The sequence below is a fragment of the Pristis pectinata genome, chromosome 9, assembly GCF_009764475.1.
Source record: "Pristis pectinata isolate sPriPec2 chromosome 9, sPriPec2.1.pri, whole genome shotgun sequence".
Classification (NCBI taxonomy): domain Eukaryota; kingdom Metazoa; phylum Chordata; class Chondrichthyes; order Rhinopristiformes; family Pristidae; genus Pristis; species Pristis pectinata.
Window position 1 is genome coordinate 45,985,904 of NC_067413.1, and position 23,334 is coordinate 46,009,237.

The window sequence follows — 23,334 nt, forward strand, 5'->3', positions numbered from 1 at the left end:
TTGTCATGGTCATAGACAGTCATACAGCATGGAAACAGGCTGTCTGGCCCCAAGTCCACACCAACCATGAAGCATGCATTTTCTTTTCCATACAAATACATTTTACTATTTCTCACTTTCCCATCCACTTCACCCAGATTCAATCAATTACCTTTGCACAAGGGGCAATTTAGAGTGGCTGAACATTTTTTGGGATGTGGGAGGAAACCAGAGCACGCAGAAGAAACCCACACAGTCACAGGTAGAATGTGCAAACTTCACACAGACAGCAGAGGTCAGGATTGAACCTGGGTTGCTGGAGTTGAGGCAGCAGCTCTACTGGCTGTGCCACTGAGAAAGCATTGTGTTCCCCAGAGCTTTCTCAGAACATTCTTATTATCACAGTCTCACATTCTTCAAATAATCTTTCAATTTTCCAACTGCTGCAGCTAAATCAACCATTGTCATCTTAAGTTTTTCTAAATGAGCTCACTAAACTCAACTTCTTTATGTGGTATTTTACATTACTATACCTGAAAGCCTTAACTACTGAATTTCCACCTGCACAATTCCTCACTGCTCTTTTGTGTTCCTTATCATAATTCTATGTTTCAATTACGGGATGTATAAAATCAAATACCACATACCATGTTTTCTTTCTTCCCGACTCGTTGGCTTGGAAATTCAATTAAATGGCAGATACAATGTATTTAAAATGTGGAGTAAAAACTAGTGAATATGAACACTGCCCTGTCGCATGCAGAGTGCACACTGAAATTTGCTTCCACACATGCAACTTGCACTTGCATGAAGAAGGCAGTATGTGCAGTAGCAAAGGCAGACACAGTGCAATGCATGTACAATGCTGAAGCTGCCACACTAGTATAACTTAAATGTCAGGGACGTGATAAATGAATTATTAAAAAAATGTGAAGTAAGGAGATGATACCGAGCCCTGTGGTACCCTATGTGAAACAGTCTTCCAGACATAAAAACACCCACTGAATATTACTGAGACACAAGAAATTCTGCAGATGCTGGAATCTGGAGCAATACACAAAAAGTTCTGGAGGAACTCTGCAGATCAGGCAGCATCACTGTTCCTTTCCCTCCATAGATGCTGGCTGACCTGCTGAGTTCCTCCAGCACTTTTTGTGTATTGCACTGACCATTACTCTTTGGATCTGATGTGCCACTCTCTTACTCTCCCTTGGATCCTATGGGCTTTTTTTTAAACCAGTCTACCTTGAGACACCTTGTGAAAAGTCTTCTTTAAGTTCACGTGCACGATATCAAATGAACTCTCCTCAAAGTATTCAATTGTTAGACGTGCCCTTTCTGTAATAAAGCCAAATGAAGTGCCTCTGACTAATCTGTGCCTCTCTAAATGAAGGTATATGTTGTACCCTAGAAAGGGTTTCTATAATTTGCCACCAAAGTTGAACTCACTGTACTGATTCCTTCTCCCTTTCTGAATATCAGTGCATTAGGAGTCCTGTAATGTTCTAGCAGCATTTCAGGAGCCAGGACGGATTAAAAATTGCCCTCAGACCCTCTGAAATTTCTTCCCTTGCTTCTTTAAATACCCAGGGAAATATTTCATCTGGGCCTGGCAACTTATCCACATCTGAAGATGTTAAATGTGCCATTACTTTCTCTTTCACTAGGTTTATCTCATTCAATATTTCACTTAAGTCAAACTACAATCATACCCCATGTTTTTGTTATAAAAAAATTGGCTTCAAACTGACTGGAAACTTAAGTGCACAGTAGCGTAGTGGTTAGCGCGATGCTATTACAGCGCCAGCGATCGGGGTTCGATTCCTGTCGCTGTCTGTAAGGAGTTTGTACATTCTCCTGTGTCTGCGTGGGTTTCTGCCGGGTGCTCCGGTTTCCTCCCACATTCTAAAGACGTACGGGTAGGTTACTTTGGGGTTTAAAATGGGCGGCGCGGACTCGTTGGGCCGGAAGGGCCTGTTACCACGCTGTAAATAAAATTTTTAAAAAATTAAATGATCTGATTAATTGTCCACTCACCTCATTTCCTAAAAGTGAGTCTCCCCTGAGATTCTCTGCTAATTCTAAAACTTAACTTTAATTCTAATATATACTGTTGACCCATTAAATCAAGAGTTGTTGGGGCAATGTGCTGTTGCTAATATATTACTATTTATTTCAGAGACTCCATTGTAAATCTAAAGAAGTTAGCACAATTTGTTTTACTATGATAATATACACCATACAGAATTAGTAATTAACTGAAGGCATTCATTGTTCTTAAAATAGATATGATTCTTCAAATTTAAACTATAAAATCTTGTCTCATTGGTGAGGATAAGTTCTATTAAGCCATCATACCACTGTACAATCTAAATTCACATTGAAATGAGCTTGCTGTGTGTATGATTTAATAAGGCATGTATGCCAAACTGTGATTCTTTTTTAAATTATTGCTCATGTTTAATCTAAATTCAGCTGAAATCTATGATTCATTACCTGCATAGGGATCAGTGAACCGGATATTCTATGAAAAGTCATCCAACCATAAAATGGCAAGCAAACATTAGGAAAACGTTCACTTTCTCAAAAAATGAAACTTTGCGTTCATCAAACATGCAACGATCCCATTGATGTCCCTACCTTATCTTTGGCTTGTGTTTTCATCTCATAGGACAGCTGGAGCAAGCAGATAACTGCATTCTTTGTGACTCCTTTACCCATGAAAGACACCGCATTTCCTCCCCATTCCACATAAAAGGATGAAATGACCTGATAGATGGGTAAAGTCAAAAAGTTCACATGAAATAAAACATCTCAGCAGTGCAGCAGTGAAAACATTTACCTTGTGTCTCTTTGCAGGTTCAGTCACAGGTCTTGCTCAATCAATATTGACATGAAATGGGCTGACTACTTCTGAAGAAAAGGACTGATGTTGAAGCTATCAGTACTCTGGTGAGGATACAGAGTATTTCCTTTGTTTAACTTCCACATATTTCGAATTCACTAAGCATCAATTTATTGTTGTGCATTTTATGTTTTATTTCCAGTTTTGCAATTCCATTAAATGATTATGGTCATTCCTGTCCTCTGACGTCATTCTTACCAATCTCTTTGTTGCAGCTTACTTCCCTTTAATTAATTCTGTATCATTTTTCCTTTAATGATAGACCAAACGGGTGAGGATGAAGGGAACTGCAATTTAGATTAGTTAATGAAAAAAACAACTGGAAGGCTGAATTTTTCTCAGCTGTATAAGAGTATTTTAAAAAGGATACTGTGTTTAAAACTGCATCTTGTAGCCAGAGAAGTCAGTGATTTGTGCCCCCCAGAGTCCATAAAAACACCATGTAAAAGCAATCCGGCCAGTCCCACTTGCCCACCTTCTCCCCATTGCCTTGAAAATTCTCTTTCACATATTTATCCAGCTCCCTTCTGAATGCTGCAATTGAATCTGCCTCCATTATGACTGCTGGCAGGGTATTCCAGACCTAAACCACATGCTATAGGAATAAAGGAGTTTTTCCTCATGTTATATCTGTTTCTTTTGCCAATCACTTGCACTCTATGTCCCTTAGTCCTTCATCCCTCTGCCACTGGGTCTGTTTCTATCTACTCTGTCTTTACCCTTCCTGAATTTAAAAACTTCTCAGATCTCCTTGCAACCTCCTCTGTTTCAAGGAGAATAGCCCCAGTTTCTCATTCTGGAAAACCATCCTCTACCAACCTACCCCCTCTGTACCACACATTTCCTGAACCACTTCCCATATCTTGGCAGTCATCTCTTAGTGAAGGCAGACATTGATAATGAAGTTTACCTTCAATGCACCAGCACAGCCTTGGATTGATTGAGGAAAAGGGTATTTGAACATCATTACTTCAAATCCGGCAGAAAACTCATGGTCTACCAAAGTCAAAGTCGAGTTTATTGTCATATGCACAAGTATATGTATTCACAGGTGTAATGAATAACTTACCAGGCAGCAGTGATCCCTGCCCTCCTATATGTTTTTGAGACCTGGACTACCTACAACAGCATCTCACGGCACTGGAAAAATACTACTAACTCGATGTCCACAAAATCCTCCAAATTTACCAGAAGGATAAGCAAAGCAATTGTCAGTGTCTTCTCCTAAGCTAACAACCCCAACACTGAGGCCAAAGTTATAATCTGTTGGCTACATTGCTAACATACTTGACAGCAGACTCCCAAAATAGACTCACTATTCCAAGCTGTCATGGAACAGATACGCAGAAGGTCAGAGAAATAGATTCAAGGATGTGCATGAAGCTTCATTTCTTGTTAAACCAGACTGCAATATTTGAACTTTTCCAGTCCTGAGACACCATCCATGAGTGTACAGATATTTGTAAGATTATGCCCAATTTCCTTCTTCACTTCCCTCAACAACTTGAGAGGTATCCCATCTTTGAAGGCATCCCGTGTCTCTTATTTTATTGTGCATTTCTGCTCTTCATCTTCTGTAACCAGCTGGTTGCAACTTGAGTTAATAACCTAATGTCTGCCACATCTGTTTTCTGCCCCTTTTTTTTTACTTTTTCTGCCATTTTAGTTATTCATGACACATTGGCTTTAATTTCTCTAATTTCTCTCTCATGGGAATGTATTTACACTCTAGCTGAAATATCTCCATATTAAAGGTATCTTATCATTTTATTAGTTTAGCCTTCCAAGCTTCAATTCTAATTTACTAAAGGCACATATGTTCTCATTCCATTCAAATTTGACCTTCTTTAACTATTTTTATCTTGAAGTGGTCTATATCCTTTAGCAAAGCTCTTTTAAACCGCATGATATCACAATCACTATTTTCTTGATGTTCCCCACTGACACATGCTCCACTTACGCTGGGTCAGTTCTCAGAACCAAGTCCAGCAATGCAAACTTCCTCATCGCACCAAACACATTGACTAAAAAAAAATTCAACTCACTTCAGAAATCCCATCTTTATGAACCTTTATCTGAACAGTTCAATTACCCCAACATTAATACTCTATGGCTTTTGCTCATCTTTGAAATTTCCCAACAAATTTAAGTATCAGTATCCTTCCTGCTGGTTGGCAGCCTACAGAATAGTTCTAGTGTCTAGAGATATAGTTTTTATACAGTGGCATGCAAAAGTCTGGGCACCCCTGTTCAAAATTTCTGTTACTGTGAATAGCTAAGCGAGTAAAAGATGACCTAATTTCCAAAAGGCATAAAGTTAAAGATGACACATTTCTTTAATATTTTAAGCAAGATTACTTTTTTATTTCCATCTTCCACAGTTTCAAAATAACAAAAAAGGAAAAGGGCCCGAAGCAAAAGTTTGGGCACCCTGCATGGTCAGTACTTAGTAACACCCCCTTTGGCAAGTATTGCAGCTTGTAAACGTTTTCTGTAGCCAGCTAAGAGTCTTTCAATTCTTGTTTGGGGGATTTTTGCCCATTCTTCCTTGCAAAAGGCTTCTAGTTCTGTGAGATTCTTGGGCCGTCTTGCATGCACTGCTCTTTTGAGGTCTATCCACAGATTTTCGATGATGTTTAGGTCAGGGGACTGTGAAGGCCATGGCAAAACCTTCAGCTTATGCCTCTTGAGGTAGTCCATTGTGGATTTTGAGGTGTGTTTAGGATCGTTATCCTGTTGTAGAAGCCATCCTCTTTTCATCTTCAGCTTTTTTTTTTACATATGGTGTGATGTTTACTTCCAGAATTTGCTGGTATTTAATTGAATTCATTCTTCCCTCTACCAGTGAAATGTTCCCCGTGCTACTGGCTGCAACACCAGCCCAAAGCATGATCGATCCACCCCCATGCTTAACAGTTGGAAAGGTGTTCTTTTCATGAAATTCCACGCCCTTTTTTCTCCAAACATACCTTTGTTCATTGCGGCCAAAAAGTTCTATTCTAATTTCATCAGTCTGCAGGACTTGTTTCCAAAATGCATCAGGCTTGTTTCGATGTTCCTTTGCAAACTTCTGAGACTGAATTGTGGTGAGGACGCGGGAAAGGTTTTCTTCTGATGACTCTTCCACAAAGATCATAGTTGTGCAGGTGTTGCTGCACAGTAGAACAGTGCACCACCACTCCAGAGACGGCTAAATCTTCCTGAAGGTCTTCTGCAGTCAAACGGGGGTTTTGATTTGCCTTTCTAGCAATCCTACGAGCAGTTCTCTCAGAAAGTTTTCTTGGTCTTCCAGACCTCAACTTGACCTCCACTGTTCCTGATTACATTACGAACTGAGGAAACGACTACCTGAAAACGCTTTCCTATCTTCTTATAGCCTTCTCCTGCTTTGGGGGCATCATTTATTTTAATTTTCAGAGTGCTAGGCAGCTGCTTAGAGGAGCCCATGCCTGCTGATTGTTGGGACAAGGTTTGAGGAGTCAGGGTATTTATAAAGCTTTGAAATTTGCATCACCTGGCCTTTCCTAACGGTGACTGTGACAAGCCATAGCCCTAACAAGTTAATGAAGGTCTGAGACCTTGGTAAAAGTTATCTGAGAGCTCAAATCTCTTGGGGTGCTCAAACTTTTGCATGGTGCTCCTTTCTTCTTTTCACTCTAAGATTGTACAAGACAAAAATAATACACTAATCTGCTTAAAATGTTGAAAAGAATGTTTCATCTTTAACTTTATGCCTTTTGGAGATCAGTTCATCTTCTACTCACTTAACTATTCACAGTAACAGAAATTTTGACCAGGGGTGCCCAAACTTTTGCATGCCACTGTATATCTCTGCTGCTTCATAATTCTGAAGAGATGTATCTGTCCTTGGGTGTTCCGCAACATTCTCTCCTTCCAGGGATATAATACTTTCTTAAATCAACTTTTTTCCCTTTTCCATCCTTACAGGTCATAGAGTCCTACACATGAAAGCATGTCCTTCGGCCCATCTAGTCAGCACCAACAATTGAGCACCAATTTACTGCAGGGTGATCATCTCCAAAAACATGACTATCCACAAAACACTTCACCTCACAGACGGACTGCAGTGACATCAGCTGTTGCTCAAACCTGGAGACTGAGCTTCTCCAGCTGATGACAATTCCTCCATCTGTGGATGATCAGGATGTGGGAGGCAGTCTGGAGTTACCACATGGTGCAGGACATGTGGTTAAAGTTTAAAGGATAAATTTTCATCTTAAATATAACAAGTTGTGCATTTTTGTATTTCTATTACAAATTTCTTCACCTGTTTTCATAATAGAAACTGGCAATTGCAAAATATGTCATATCAATGGTGATGCTGCAATAATTCACTGCATTCCAAAAACAGTTCCAGAATTTCGAAGACTGAAGAAAATAATCAGGAGGTATATATGGATATCAACCAAAGTGAGGAAATCCTTCGCTGAGTTTCTATTTCTCCTAAATCTCTTCTCCATGTGGATGAAAAGAAACTAACAGAGTCATAGAGGTGTACAGCACAGAAACAGGCGCTTTGGCCCAACTTGTCCTTGCTGACCAAGCTGTCTATCTGAGCTGGTCCCATATGCCTATATTTGGCCCATATCCCTCTAATTTTTTTTCGATCCATGTACCATAACATGGCAAGACCTCAGTAAAATATCATTGACTTGGAATGTTACTTCTTTTATTTTTTTCTACAGCTGCTGTGCACGCCTGTTTTATTTCAAATCTAAATCACATTTAAAAAGTAATTGTTACTTTTTAAATGGCATTTGAATACATACCTCCAGAAGGCCAGTCAGATATTTAGTACAAAGTGAATAGGATTCCACAGTGGCTGAGTGCAAACTCCATCCAGGAAGAGCAGTGACGTGGACCATTCCACAGAGTGCCCGCTCTAATGAAGGAAGCCCATAGAAATGTGGGGCATCTGTAATCCGCAAGCACTGCAGGAGTCTGACTGACAGCTGGGTTCTGAAAGGACCAGCCAAGTATAGGCACTTCCTGAAAAGAAGCCCAGAGAAAGAATTAACTTTAATTCATTGAACATCCTTAAACATGATTAAAAAGAATAAAATAAACTATTTTCAGCATGCAAATGAATGACTTTCAAATGGGAGCTTTGGTACAATCACTTTCTACCAGCATAAATATTGCTTGTAAGAGTTGTGCGAATAGTTTGACAAAAATAATATTCTCAAAATAACAATTGCTGTTAAGCTTCCATGAGAAAGTAGGGTGTGTGGCTGGGACATTACCACAAAGTGCACTATCTTATTATTGAAAACTACCCTCATAAATGCAAGTCGTTGCTGTTGCTTCACAGATGTGCAAACAGTGTCTTAGATGTGAATGTGGAGAGTCTAGAACCTGGGATAACTGTGTAAAATAAGAGCCGCTATTTAAGGCAGAGAGGAGGAGGATTTTTCTTTTTGCAGTGGGTTGTGAGTATTTAAAACTGTCTTCCTGAAAAGGTCAGAGGAAGCAGACTATTTTTAAGGCAGTGTCAGATAGATTCTTGATAAGCAAAGAAAGGAGAGGTAACCAGTGGGCTGGAATGTGGGGTTGTGGTTACAACACAGCCATGAATAGTGGAGTGTAGCAACTCACCGTCTGATCAGGCGAACCGGCTCGGCAGTCGGGTCGCGTGGCGTCGGAGCGACGAGGCCCAAGATGGCGGCGGGCCTCGTCTTTCCCGAGTGACGGGGAGAACCCGCGCGCGGGAAAGACTTGATGATGTAGTACTTACGTCATTGCCGGTTGCATTGGGCGGGAACAGTCTCCCTTAAAAGGCCCGCGCAAGGCGGGAAAATAAACCAGTTCTTGTTTGACAATCCTTCGACTAGCGTCTTGTTTTATTTTGCGGTAGCAACTGCTACATTGGTGACCCCGACGGTCCAAACGGATTTTGGACCCACGTAATGGACGACAACGCAGCAGCCAACGCAGTGGCCCTCAAGCCGCCCACCTTTTGGACACTTTGGCCCAGCGTCTGGTTTGACCAGGCCGAAGCGCAATTCCACCTTCGGCAGATCACCTCTGACTCCACGAAGTACTACCATGTGGTTAGCTCTCTGGACCAAGAGACAGCCGCCCAGGTCGGGGACTTCATCCAGTCGCCTCCGGAGGAAGATAAGTACCCGGCTTTCAAAGACCTTTTAATTCGGACCTTCGGCCTCTCCCGTCGTGAGCGCGCCGCCCGCCTGCTTCATCTGGACGGCCTGGGGGACAGATCCCCATCCACCCTCATGAATGAGATGCTGGCATTGGCCGAGGGACACAAGCCATGCCTGATGTTCGAACAGGCCTTCCTCGAACAACTCCCCGATGACATCCACCTGTTGTTAGTTGACGCAGACTTCAGCAACCCCCGTGAGGTAGCCGCCCGGGCAGATGTCCTGTGGAAGGCCAAACGCGAGAGCGGTTCGTCCGTCAGCCAAATCACCAGGCCGTGAGCCCAACGCCCGCCTTGCCCAGTCCCAGCAACCGAGCAGCCACACCCCAGGAACACAGACGACGACACAGGTGACCAGCCGTGTTTCTACCATCAGAGGTGGGGTGCGGAGGCCCGTCGATGCCGCCCACCCTGCAGGTTTCAGGGAAACGCCAGGGCCAGCCGCCGCTGATGGCTACGGCAGCTGGCCGTCGATACAGCCTCCTATTCGTTCAGGACAAGAAATCTGGATGGCGTTTCCTCGTTGATACTGGAGCAGAGGTCAGTATTTTGCCCCCGACTGGCCGCGACACTCGTAACAGGCCACCAGGTCCGGTACTCAATGCCGCCAACGGTACAACGATACGGTCTTTCGGCACCCGTACACTTCAATTACAATTCGGCGGCAGCCGTTTTACCTGGACCTTTACCCTTGCCACTGTCGCCTGACCACTCCTAGGAGCCGATTTCCTTTGGGCCCACAACCTGTTAGTCGACCTGCGAGGGAAGCGGTTAGTCCACTCTAGCACTTTCCAGACCTATCCCCTGGGAGAAATCAGCCTACCAGCCCCAAGCCTGGACTCCATTTTCCTTTCTGGCGATGAGTTCACCAAGCTCCTAGCCGAATTCCCATCAATTTTGCCACCTTCGTTTACAGATTTTAGGCCCAAACACAGGGTACGACACCACATCATTACTACAGGGCCACCCCTTCATGCCCGAGCACGACGATTACCTCCAGACAAGCTCCGCCTGGCAAAGGAAGAGTTCCGTCGCATAGAGGAGCTGGGGATTGTTCGCAGGTCAGACAGCCCCTGGGCCTCCCCCCTGCACATGGTCCCCAAAGCCACCAGAGGGTGGAGGCCCTGCGGCGACTACTGCAGGCTGAATGACGCCACCACCCCGGACCGCTATCCCATCCCTCACATCCAGGACTTCACAGCGAACTTACATGGGGCCCGCATCTTTTGCAAAGTGGACCTCGTTCGGGGATACCACCAAATCCCAGTCCATCCAGATGACGTCCCCAAAACTGCGATAATCACCCCATTCGGCCTGTTCGAATTCCTTTGAATGCCGTTCAGCCTTAAGAACGCCACGCAGACCTTCCAGCGGCTGATGGACGCGGTAGGCCGAGACCTGGACTTCATGTTCATTTACTTAGATGACATACTGATCACCAGCCGTAACCGCCAAGAACACCTTTCCCACCTCTGCCAGCTGTATTCCCATCTCCGCGATTTCAGCCTCACGATTAACCCGTCCAAGTGCCAATTCGGACTTGACTCTATCGATTTCCTCGGCCACAAAATCACCAGTGACAGGGCAACACCCCTACCCGCCAAGGTAGACGCTATCTGCCATTTTGCCTACCCCGACACGGTCAAAGGCCTACAGGAATTCCTTGGGATGGTCAACTTTTACTATCGGTTCATCCCTGTGGCAGCCCGTATCATGCGCCCTCTGTTCTCGCTGATGGCTGGTAAGGGCAAGGACATCACCTGGACTGACGAGGCTGCGGCTGCCTTCGTTAAGGCCAAAGACACCCTGGCAGACGCCACGATGCTTGTACACCTTAGGACAGACGTCCAAACCGCCCTCACGGTGGATGCGTCCAACACCGCGGTGGGTGGGGTACTGGAACAGCTTATCGAAGGCCGCTGGCAACCCTTGGCATTTTTCAGCAAGCACCTTAGACCACCCGAACTGAAATACAGCGCTTTTGATCGGGAACTTCTAGCGCTGTATCTGGCGGTCCGGCATTTCCGATACTTTCTAGAAGGCAGACCTTTCACCGCTTTCACCGATCATAAGCCTTTGTCCTTTGCCTTCTCCAAAGTCTCCGATCCCTGGTCAGCTCGTCAGCAAAGGCATTTATCCTACATTTCCGAATTCACAACAGACATCCAACGTGTCTCCAGAAAGGATAATGTCGTTGCTGATGCACTTTCCAGACCGACCATCCACAACCTATCCTTGGGTGTCGACTACGCGGCCCTAGCTGACGCACAGCAAGCCGACGACGAGCTGCTCAGCTACAGAACCGCAGTCTCGGGCCTGCAGCTCCGAGATTTCTTGGTTGGTCCAGGTCAGCGGACCCTACTTTGCGACATCGCAACCAGGTCAGCCCCGCCCTATAGTCCCTGCAGCCTGGCGGAGACGCGTTTTCGACTCGGTAGATGGGTTGGCGCACCCATCAGATCAACTGTCCGACTGGTCGCCAGCAAGTTTGTCTGGCATGGCCTGCGCAAACAGGTCAGTGAGTGGGCCAGGACTTGTCCGCACTGCCAGACATCGAAAATCCAATGACACACCAAAATCTCACCACAGCAGTTCGAGCCTACCCATAGGAGGTTCGACTACATACACATCGACCTCGTGGGCCCTCTGCCAGTTTCAAGAGGAGCCCGGTACCTCCTCACCATCGTGGACCGGTTCATGAGGTGGCCAGAGGTAATCCCCCTGACTGACATCATGACTGATTCCTGCGCCTGGGCGCTGCTCACAACTTGGATCTCACGTTTTGGTGTTCTGGCCCACATCACTTCAGAGGCACCCAATTCACTTCCAGTCTCTGGGCTGCATTAGCGAACCTGCTAGGGACGCAGCTGCACACCAGCATGGCCTACCATCCTCAATCAAACGGGTTGGTGGAACGTTTTCACCGCCATCTGAAATCAGCCTTGATGGCCCGCCTGAAGGGTCCTAACTGGGTTGACGAGCTGCCTTGGGTCCTGCTCGGCATATGCACTGCCCCCAAAGAAGACCTCCGCGCTTCGTCAGCTGAGCTTGTGTATGGGGCGCCCCTAGTTGTCCCAGGGGATTTCATACCTGCCCTTCGAGACCAAGGGGAACAACCCCCAGCAGTCCTACAAAGACTGCGCGAGAAGCTTGGCAACTTGGTCCCGATTCCCACCTCGCGGCACGGTCAAGCCCCATCCTGCCAGCCCAAAGAACTACGAGACTGTAAGTTTGTTTTCGTTCGCAGGGGCACACCTCGGGCGCCGTTGCAACGACCATATGAGGGACCTTTCCGAGTCATAAGGAATAATGGATCCACCTTTATTTTGGACGATGGAGGCAGGGAACAGGTTTTCACGACGGACGGCCTCAAACCGGCCCATTTAGATCTGCAACAACCGGTCGAAGTTCCAACGCCGCGACGCAGAGGCCGACCCCCTATGCAGCGGCTGGCACAGCCCGCGGACCTTGGGGACTGTATCGCCGGGTCTGGGGGGGGGGGGGGGGGAGGGGGGGTGTGTAGCGACTCACCGTCCGGTCAGGCGAACCGGCTCAGCAGTCGGGTCGCGCGGCGTCAGAGTGACGAGGCCCAAGATGGCGACGGGCCTCGTCTTTCCCGAGTGACGGGGGGAACCCGCGCGCGGGAAAGACTTGATGACATAGTACTTACGTCATTGCCGGTTGCATTGGGCGGGAACAGCCTCCCTTAAAAGGCCCGCGCAAGGCGGGAAAATAAACCAGTTCTTGTTTGACAATCCTTCGACTAGCGTCTTGTTTTATTTCGCGGTAGCAATCGCTACAGGAGCAGGTTTAATTGGCCTATTAGGTTTTTAAGAGAGGGGGAGGAAAGGTTCTGAAAGAATGAGAGGTTTAGGAATGGAATGACAGATAGAAGCCTTGGTAGATGGAAGAAAAGCAGCAGCCATAGGAAAGGGCTTGCATGGCAGAATGAATTCAGAGGACTGGATACTGCGTGTTGGGGTTGGGGATAGTGGGAGTCATAGAGTAATTCAGCATGGATAAAGGGCCTTCGGCCCAACGAGTTCATGCCGACCACGGTGCCTGCACAGCTAGTCCCAATTTCCTGCGTTTGGCCCATATCCCTCCAAGCCCCACCCCTCCATGTACCTATTCCAAACACTTCTTATTTGATACTACTGTATCTGCCTCATCCACTTCGTTCCATATGTTCACTGCTCTCTACATGAAAATTTTGCCCCTCAGGTCCCTCTTAAATCTTTCCCCTCTCACCCTAAACCTATGTCGCCTAGGTTTGGACCCTTCCCTACCCTGGGGAAAAGACTGTTACCATCCACCTTATCTATGCCTCTCATAATTTTAAGCATTTCTATAAGCTCTCCCCTCATTCTCCTACATTCCAAGGAATAAAGACCTAGCCTGGCCAACCTCTCCACATAACTTAGGCTTTCTATTCCTGGCAATATGCTCAATGGACTGGAAGGAATTAGATAGAGAAAGGTAAAGCCAGGAAAAATTTAAACCAAGGATTAAAATCTGAACTGTTGGAAAAGGCTGAGCAAAATCGGTCAATATGAGCAGTGAAGAGGGACAAAGGGCATTAAGTGTGGGCTGGCACGTGAAGTAAGTGTTACAGAATCTTCATATCAATTTCACAACGGTTAAGAAAAAGCTCAAATAATGTACAAACAAAATGATGAATCATTATTGATGCATAAATTTGCTCAAATATTGCAAGCCTGAATCAGTTTAAATGTGCAAGCAAATCCCAAATATCTGCAAAAGCAATTTGTATTACACAAAACTGGCTCAGGATGCTTCCTTTTCCATTTTTCCCTTCAACCCCATCTGACCTAGCACTTTCTGATGACTTTTGTGTGGATTTCCTCTGGGTGCTCTGGTTTCAAAGGTGTGCAGGTTGGTTTGTTAATAGGCCACTGTAAATTGCCCCTAGTGTGTAGGTGAGTGGTAGAATATCGAGGGAGTTGATGAGAATGCGAGGAGAATTAATTAGGATTAGTGTAAATGGGTGTTTTATGGTTGGCATGGGCTCAATGGGCTGAAGAACTCAACGAGCTAAAAAATTAGGTAATTCATATCCTGACATGATCCAGATCTACATTGATCATTGAACCAACATAACTCATGGGTTGCTTGCCCTCAAGGCCTGAAGTGGTTCCCAATCGATCAGTGGGTCCCGGGCACTGTAGGGCCTTTCCAATTGAAACCGGCAAGGCCAGCTTCTAAAATGTTTTAAAAACCAGTTTTGCCTGTTTGCAGACCTATTGGCTTCTAAGGTGTCAAGGTGGTACAGAGAATTAATGTTTATGAACATTGTGACATTCAAACATTCCAAACAGATAAAAGTTGAAAATAGTACTGAAAATTTAAAAAAAATATAAAGTATAAAAATTACAGTCCTTGAAAGCAACAGGAAGGAATAAAATAGGTTTAAATCAACTTAATTAAAATGAAAAGAAGGAAAATTATCTTGGGCATGCACTTATCCATAGCTCTTCCTTCCAGCAAAATGGATGGGTCAGCTTCAGCGCAACTAGAGCAGGTTCAGAGCGCAGATTAGTTTACATTCTGGCAATGGATCCCACAAAAAGTCCAATAGCAGAACACCAGTGTCTAAAGCTCAACTCAGCTGGAACTGTTGGCTTTAACTCAGAAAATCTTGGCACATGTGGTATTCATGAACCCAATCTTAAAACTGTGGGTTAAATTGCTGGAGAACAGAAGGTATCATCAAGCTCAAATATCTTTACCTGTCTGTAACAAAAGTGAGGGATCGCAATATTGCATTGAAGAATCCAGTCAGCTCCTTTTGTAGCTTCTGTCTTACAAAGCTTTGAACTTCATCCATTTCACCTTGAGCTGGTGATTCAGTCTGCACCAGTAAATTCAGCAGTGAACTGCTTTCCTGTCACATCAATCAAAAAGAGAGTCAAATGTTAAATTTCTTTAAACTTTCCGCCTGACAATATAGACTACGATTATTGGTGAATACTTGCACTGCCTACTCATACCAACAGCTCTGTCATAATATTTATCATTTAAGCGCAGAGCCTGGTAGCAGAATCACAAAACTTTCAAAGAGCAGGAAGAGGAGAAAGAGGAGAAAGTTTTCTACATTTGCAGTACTCTGGCACAAATTCAGGCATTTATTGCCCGGCACATAACAAAATACAAAAAACTCAGGAATACATATATTCATGTTCGTTCTTTCAAAGAATATGATGCATTAATTAATTCATATTTCAGAGAATACTTGAAGGATAATTTCACAAACCCACCTTCATCTAAGAGAAAATGTTTTAGGTTATCAGAAGTATTTTCCAGGCAACTCTTCTTACAAACATGCATGAAATTCATACTTATTGTGAAACGGAAACAGAAAAAAGCAAACAAATGAGCTTCAGAAATGAAAGATACTGCATTATGATCATAAAGCTGGCATTAATAACACCCTAATAGACATCATGAGTAAAGTATTTTGGATGATGTTGGCTATTTTGAACACTGATTAACTTTCAGAGTTTTGTAAAGGTCTGTTCCATTCACTGAGCACATAGGCACAAAATACTGCGATTGAAATTAAAACAAATTGTTGGAAATGCTTGGCAGGTCAGGCAGCCTCTGTGGAGAGCAGAAGTATTTATTGTTTTGAGGTCAATTACTTTTCAGTAAAATTTCATTAAAGAGTTTTGCTTGTTATCAGCAAAGACAATACAATCTTTTAGAGTCACCCAACGTTAAACTATGCAGATTCTGAGCAAGCATGCGCACAGTAACAACTTGATTTTAAAACACAGTGCCTTCATGTAAAAAAAAACATCTCAAAAAAATTCATGCATGAAAGTGAACATTAATGTAGTAAAGGCAAAATTAGGGAGGATTTTTCTAAGATTAATCAGGAGTAAAGATTTTTAATAACAACAGTAAGGTAAATGAATGGAACAAGTGGATTGCACTTCATCAATTCTTCATCTGATCTTACAAATTTATCATATTCAGATTGCTGAATGTACTAGAGGTCTGGCTCCAGAGAGAAATCTGAAATAAAACAGAAAATGATGGAAATAGTCTTCAGTTCAGTCAGCATCTGTGGAGAGAGAAACAGAGATAAGGCTTCAGATCGATGACCTTTCATCATTCCATTCTGATGAAAGGTCAATGACCTGAAATAGTACTTTTGTTCCTTTCTTCACAGATGCTGTCTGACGTACTGAGGAACTCCAGCAACTCTTATTACAGAGCTGAGTGAGGCCTTCATGATGTCTACAACTCATGTTATGTAGATCACAGCACAGAAACAGATCAGTCACATTTATAGTCCATACTAGTGTCCCATCCTGCATTATCTAACACTTACTGGCACACCCTTTCCCTCCCTCATGCACTTATCTAGCTGTTCCTTCAAGATATCTGTGCTAATTTTATCTTTAAAGTAGATAAAGATACTAGTATACCCTGTGGTAGTAATTTCCAACAGGATTTTGCTTAAATACGTTTCTCCCAAAAATTTATTAGATTCTAATTTTGGATTCCTTTACAACTGGAAGGCTCTACGTAGAATTTAATTTGCTCTGGTATATTGCAGCCCAACTGACTTTGCCCAGTGCATTGGGATCAAGTTTTTACATTGTGATCATAATGCAACAGTGCAGGTGCATTATTTTTGGTAACACTTCCATAATGGAAGTAGCACACGTCCCGGTACTTATTCACATTTACCACTATTCACTGAATTAGCTGCCAGTATTTAGTTCTGCTACAAATACTCAGGGCTTCAGTCCTTAAAGTGGCACTCTGGAATACAATGGCATCTAGGAATGTTATGGATGCCAGGGTAAGAGGGTGTGGATTAGGGGAGGGACTAACCAATCCCCACCCAGCACTTCACCATGCTTTATTAAGTGCAAGCATGAAAGTATATGCCAGGAAGATTGTGCTCTATGGCAGGGGACCAGGATGCCTTCAGGGTCAATAACGGAGCAAGGCTGACAAGAGGTCCCACTGCTTGTGGCTGAACTTTCCACAAGCAGTGGGACCCCAAGAAAATTGGAGCAGTATTACAAGCAGTACCTTGTCCACAAAATATCAAAACTCGCGAAGGTAACACTCCAGCACTTCAACCTCCCCTTCAAACATCCACTGCAGCAGGCATTCTTGGGCACACAGCCACACTCAGGTATACAGAAATTCATTGAGTTAAAAAGTGTCATCTTTGGTGGACTGTTGAAAAAAAGTCACACCATTCAAGCTGAAGTTGTGAGGATTTGGAAGGCTGGGAAACAAGGCAGGAGAGGCCCTCTTCAGCTTAGAACCTCGCTAACTGAAGAAGATCTTGCTCCTCAAGAGCCTGAGGACAACCCAGAGCCATATCAAGGGCTCATCAGTGGAACTGCTAAACTTCCGTGGTTAGTATAAATCTGTCTTGTCATTATTCCTCTGTCAGTGAATCGACTGTTCTGTCTACATGTATACATACATGGTCGCCTTTCCCCAAAAGGACCATGCATGCAGCTACTCGTGCCCTTCCCTTGTTCTCGACAATCCAGAACCTCACAAAACAACCACAAAGACACATCCACATCACCCCACACTCAGGCCTACTACCTATATAGGAGTAGGCTGAGGAAGAAATGGAGCAGGAAGCATACACTGCTCAGATACCAGCATTGAGAGCAAAAGACAACAGGTCAGAGGAATATGTTTTATGAAGAGAGATATCTGGCATTAGTTATACACAGTTTGGTAGGAGGTGAAGGGAATATAGAGTGGGGGTTTGCCAGCGAGGAGGTCTACATACCAGACTTGCCCTTCAGAACGCAAATGAGGACTAGCAAAAAGGGGGTGTGCCTGTCAGAAGGCAGATGCACACCAAATTGCACAAGGTAGTAGAGTCCATCTCCAATCATTTAAAGGAGACTGCTCACAGCCAGAAAAGAAATATTCTACTATGAAGGTGGCATATACTTCTGTGTCAGTGTCCGATGACAAATTAAGCAGCAGCTGATGGTAATGCATTAAATCTTCTTGCTAGTGTGGGGTCTCAGGCTAACTTCAGTACAGTTCTGGTAACTGCAACCTAGCATCAGGTTGCTGTTATGAGACAATAAAGAGATTCCACCCATCAGCAATTCCTGTTCTCTGGGAACAAAGATGCCATGCTTGAACTCATCTCTCTTCACCCAGATCAGAGAGATCTCACTGAGGGAGTGATTGATCTCAATTGGGAGTAGTTTGCTGGTCTGACAGAGTATAGAGCAGAATCCTGAGAAAAGGTGCAGAAGGCTAGTTTGTGAGAACTGGTCATTAGCTTTGGCAACTGTCTGAAAGTTGCAACATCAGATTTGTGGTCTGGTCTTGACAGAAGATCTGCACTCTTTGTTTAGCAAGCCCACTGGAAGTTCCACTGGCTTTGCAGAGCATGACAGTGCTGTCCTCTCTCTGGACATCACCACTTAACCACCCTCCAACTAGCTCACAGGCAACATTATCAGCTTTGCCCCTCAGAATGTAGCCGAGCATCGCTGCACAGTATTCAGAAACCAGCCCTTCCAGAAAAAGAGCTCACCAACATCTGCTGTTCTTCAGAATGGGAGCAGGGTGGGAGTACACAGACTGCAGCCACATGGTAGTGGGAGGGAGACTGGGCAGAAGCATTCTCCTCGATGAAACTAGTTGGAAGTTACAATGAGAAGGCTCTAGCACTTGCATTATTAAAACAAGTTTCATATTGATATTTACTATTTTACTGTATATTGTTAATTAATTACTTCTGATTAGAAATCGTTTCACCAGAAATGGTGTTATTGTACAGGTTACTGAGGAAAAATAAAATCATACAGTTGTACCCCAGGTTATTACATTTACCAATATTCAGATATTTAAGGTCAATGGAAAGATAGACATCAAGTTCATTTCATCACCACTTCTTCCTATGACCCATCACATGATCCTCACACATCCAGTCATCCTGATGCTGATCATTTTCCTCCGGCTTCTCCTGCTCTTCCTTTTCCTGTAGTCTCTCAGGCACGAGCTGAACTCTGCAATGGGTAATGTACAGGAAGTAGCTGATGACGACGAAGCATGAAGACCCATTTGGGATGGATTTGTAGTGTTGCCCCAACTGGTGCAGATACTAGGATCTCATTTTGAGTAGGCAGATATAGCTTTTGCTGGTGTTCTGGTGGTGTTGTGGTTCTTGTAAGACAGCCAGTTGGAGTTAATGGAGCATGGACAGCAGTCAGAAGGGAAAGTGACAGCTATTATGCTCCAAAATCCAGGATTGTTCTGGTCCCAAAAGATAAATGGCAAAGTGGAATCCCTCAGACTGAATGAGTTTCCTGGATCATAAGTGTTAAGATTGAGCAGAACTTGAACATCAAGAGAATAGAGGCCCTTTAATTCTCAAAGAACCCCAGGTTCTGAAGGGGAGCCCAAGACATTTCATGAGTGCAGTCTATCCCTGTTGAACTTTGATGGAGCCTGCAATATTGATAGATTTACAGATCATTCCGTCTCATCATCTTCACTAACAGAGAAGTCCCCTGTCCTGGAGTATAGATTATCAGTGCTGCTATGAACAACTATGGAGGTATAACAAAAACAAGCTGGAGCTGCCTAAAATAGTTCCAAGATTGGGAAGTTGAGTATGCTAGTTACCTTTACCTCTATGGGAGAGCAATGTGGGCATGGACTGGCTGCAGAATGTCTTGCTTTCATTGACAACTGCTTTGGAAAACATTAGCTTTTGTAGATATTGCTCCTCTGGAGAGCCAGAAAAAAGGTTGTGTGTGTTAGTAGATTTGGTGAGGATTGGGCTTTTGAATGGGAGTACTTTACACCTTGTCTCTTGGGGGTCCCAGACCTTGCCTGTGGCATGGGGCCTGATGCTTCCACTCAATAAAATCCAGCAGGATGACAGCAAAACACTCATTGCAAGTAGTTCCCAACAGCAATGTAGTTCAGTGGACATTTCTGTGGTCAACAGGAATAATTTTCAGAATGAGCTGTCAGCCTTCAGAGTGCTCTATTTCAGTGAGTTGAACTTCAGTAGGAAGTGCCATTTAAACAGTGCTGCTAGAGGACAAGCAGCATCATGTTAATATGGTTCATTTGTACAGACGATGCCCTAAAACAGCACATAGTTTGGTCCATATCCACTGTGGAAAACCTTCCATTGGCACAAACACACACTGCAACTATTAAAGGTTCTGAATGAGTTACTGGAGCGCAATTTGTGACTTGGAAGACAAATTCCACTTCGGGTAAAGACATTTTTCATTTGCATTGTGCTGGAAAAAGTGTTATACTCTCTAATTTCTAGGCTATCTTCTTTCTGCCTACCCTTCCATAATTTTAGAAGGTCTTAGCTTTCTCACCTCTATAGGAAAGAGCCCAAACTGGTTCAGTATTCCTATGCAATCTCATAATAATCTTGTAAATCTTTTTTTCTCCTGCACCTTCTACGTACTTCCATATTCCTTTGTGAAATGAAGACTATTGTTGCATTAGAGTAATATGCTTTGATGGGTGAGAATATGCCTGGTTATTTTGTGATTATAGGGTGTGCTGTTATATGGGTAATTATTAATATTAAGCTAAGGACTCAGCTTGATCAATATCTGTAACCACAGTGTAATGAAATGATTGATGAGCATCGACTACTGAAGTTGCTTTAGAAATTGTTCAAATTTCTCGGAAGAATCGTCTATATGTTTTCGAAGCAATTGTAAAATAGATTCCAGAGATACAGGAGGGTCATCTTCCTTAGCAGTTTTGATACCTTTGGCAGCCCTTGTAGCCAGAGTGAAGTAAAATTGCAATTAGGGAAAGAGATACAAACTGGGTTGAGAAGGTAAGATAAATAGGAGCTCTGGCGTGTAGCTGTTACTCCATTAATGACCAGCAGGCTTCTCCAATTAATCAGCAGATTAATGCTTAGCTGGATTCTTTCCAAGAAACTTTACATGATCATGACGAACGGATTAAACAGCATGAAGCATCTCTCTCGGTTCTGGAGGAGAAAATCGATGACTTGGAAAAGCTTTGTGAAAAGCAATCTAAATCTAATGGAAAGCTAAAGCAGAAGATTATTGACTTAGAAAATAGGAGAAGAAGAAACAACATTAGAATTCTCGGTCTCAGAGAGCTTGTGGAAGGCAATCAACCTACTGAATTTTTTTGCAAACCTTCTGGTTGAATTGTTCCCTTCTATCTTAAAAGCTGCACCTAAGATTGATAGAGCACATAGGTCACCAGTGAACAAATTTCTTACAGAAGGCAAATCCAGGTCAGTCATCATCTCGTTGCATGACTTTCAAATCAAAGACCTTTTAATTCATGAATCCCACCAAAGAGGAATGATTAACTACCAAGGTTACAAGATTAGAATAGTTGAAGATATTTCACCCGAAGTTATGAAGGAACGTGTGAAATTTAAAAAGGTCATGTCAGAGCTTCTCAACCAAGGTTATAAGCCTTCGCTTTGCTACCCTGCACAGCTAAGAATTACTCTGAAAAATGGCTCGCGTAAGTGGTTTACCTCTCCGGCGGATGCTCAAGCTTTTCCAGAATCTGAGGATTGAAAGACTCCATAATTTTCTTCATAAACATCTACATTTTAAAATTTTTTTCGATAACCCTTTATTAATACTTTGAATGTTAATGTACTTTGATTTTTGAGCTTTTTTTTGACACGTTATTTTACATATATTCTTTTGCTTTTTTTTACTAATAAACTAAAAAAGATACTTGTTATTCCATAATTTTGAAACCGTGTTTTTTCTTTCAAGTTACTGTTTTGACTGGGTTGAAATTTACCAACCTTGAGAAATTAGCAACAGGATTATTTGGGTTATACTGTCTATAGGTAGAGATGCCGGCTTCCTATTGGTCAGCTGCTTTCTCTCTTTGGGTGAGGGGAGGGGGGATTGGGTTCTTTCTTTGGAAGCAGTTTTGGGCTTTTAGCCAAGTCTGTTGCCTAGTTACCTTATTGGAAAGTTCAGTGTCTTATTTGAATCTACATTTTAATATGGCTTGTATATTACCTTGTTTATTACTCATATTTAAACAATATTAAAATGGATCGAGTGATTAATTTAATGAGTTTTAATGTTAACAGACTAAACCATCCTGGAAAGCAAAACAAGATTTTTGCTTATATTAAAAAGCTCAAAGCCTCAATTTTTTTTTAACAAGAAACTCATACACACAATTGTGATACTTTACGCTTTTTCAATCGATGGAGAGGGATACAATATCATTCCTCTTTCCAAGCGAAATTTGGGGGGGGTTCAATCCTTATAGACAATACTGCTTCATTTGTTCAACATAAGGTAATAACAGACATTAACGGTCGTTTTGTTATAGTATCAGGGAAGTTAGATAATAGACTAGTGGTATTTGCCAATATTTATGCTCTGAATACGGACGATCCAGGATTTTTTGAACAATTTTTTCAACTCTTGCCATATTTGAATCTTTACTCTTTGGTTCTAGGAGGAGATTTTAATTGTTGGTTAGATAGGTCATCTACTAAAACCAGCAGCTCTTAATAAATCAGCTTTATTTCTTCAATCTTTTTTAATGAAAACTGGCGTCACTGATGTCTGGCGTTTTTTTTTACACCCAGAAGATGGGGAATATTCATTTTTGTTCCTCATGTTCATCATACATATTCCAGGATTGATTTTTTTTTATTGACAGTCAAATGATTTCATCAATCAGATCCTGTGAATATAGAGAGATTGCTCTTTCAGATCATGCTCCTGTGTTTTTATCTTTAGATCTCCCTCAAATAAACAGATCCTGGCGCTTTAATCTAACTTTGCTATCTGATAAAGACTTCTTAAAATTTTTGGAGAAACAAATCACTTTCTTTTTTAAAGAGAAATCCCCAGGAGAGACTTCTAGTCTTATTATATGGGATGCTTTTAAAGCCTTTATTAGAGGACAAATTATTTCTTACGTGGCAAACATTAAGAAAAAAAGCTAACACAGTGAGGATTGATTTAGCCAATCAATTGAAATTTCTAGACCAAAAATAGATCCCACTTTATATAAAAGGCGAGTTGAAATTAAAACCAAATACAATCTCCTTTTAACATATCCAATTGAGAATCAACTCTTAAAAGATAACACTCAATTTTATATCCATGGAGATAAAACAGGTAAATTATTGGCTAATCAATTAAAAACCTCTATAGCTAGACGGCAAATTAAAGAAGTTCGCAAAGCCAATGGAGAAAGGACAATAGATCATTTAGAAATA

At 42.9% G+C, this 23,334-nt stretch overlaps 1 protein-coding gene across 3 annotated transcripts in view; it reads right to left on the reverse strand.

Annotated features, from left to right (window-relative positions):
* The window catches only part of rttn (rotatin), a 184,017-nt gene that overhangs the window by 74,879 nt on the left and 85,804 nt on the right, over positions 1-23,334 (reverse strand). For all 3 annotated transcript variants that reach the window (XM_052024022.1, XM_052024021.1, XM_052024023.1), the window contains 3 exons: positions 14,816-14,970; positions 7,675-7,894; positions 2,620-2,748 (listed from right to left, as the gene is read on the reverse strand). In XM_052024022.1, coding sequence (XP_051879982.1) covers positions 2,620-2,748; positions 7,675-7,894; positions 14,816-14,970 — 504 coding nt within the window. The remainder of the gene's footprint in view (positions 1-2,619; positions 2,749-7,674; positions 7,895-14,815; positions 14,971-23,334) is intronic.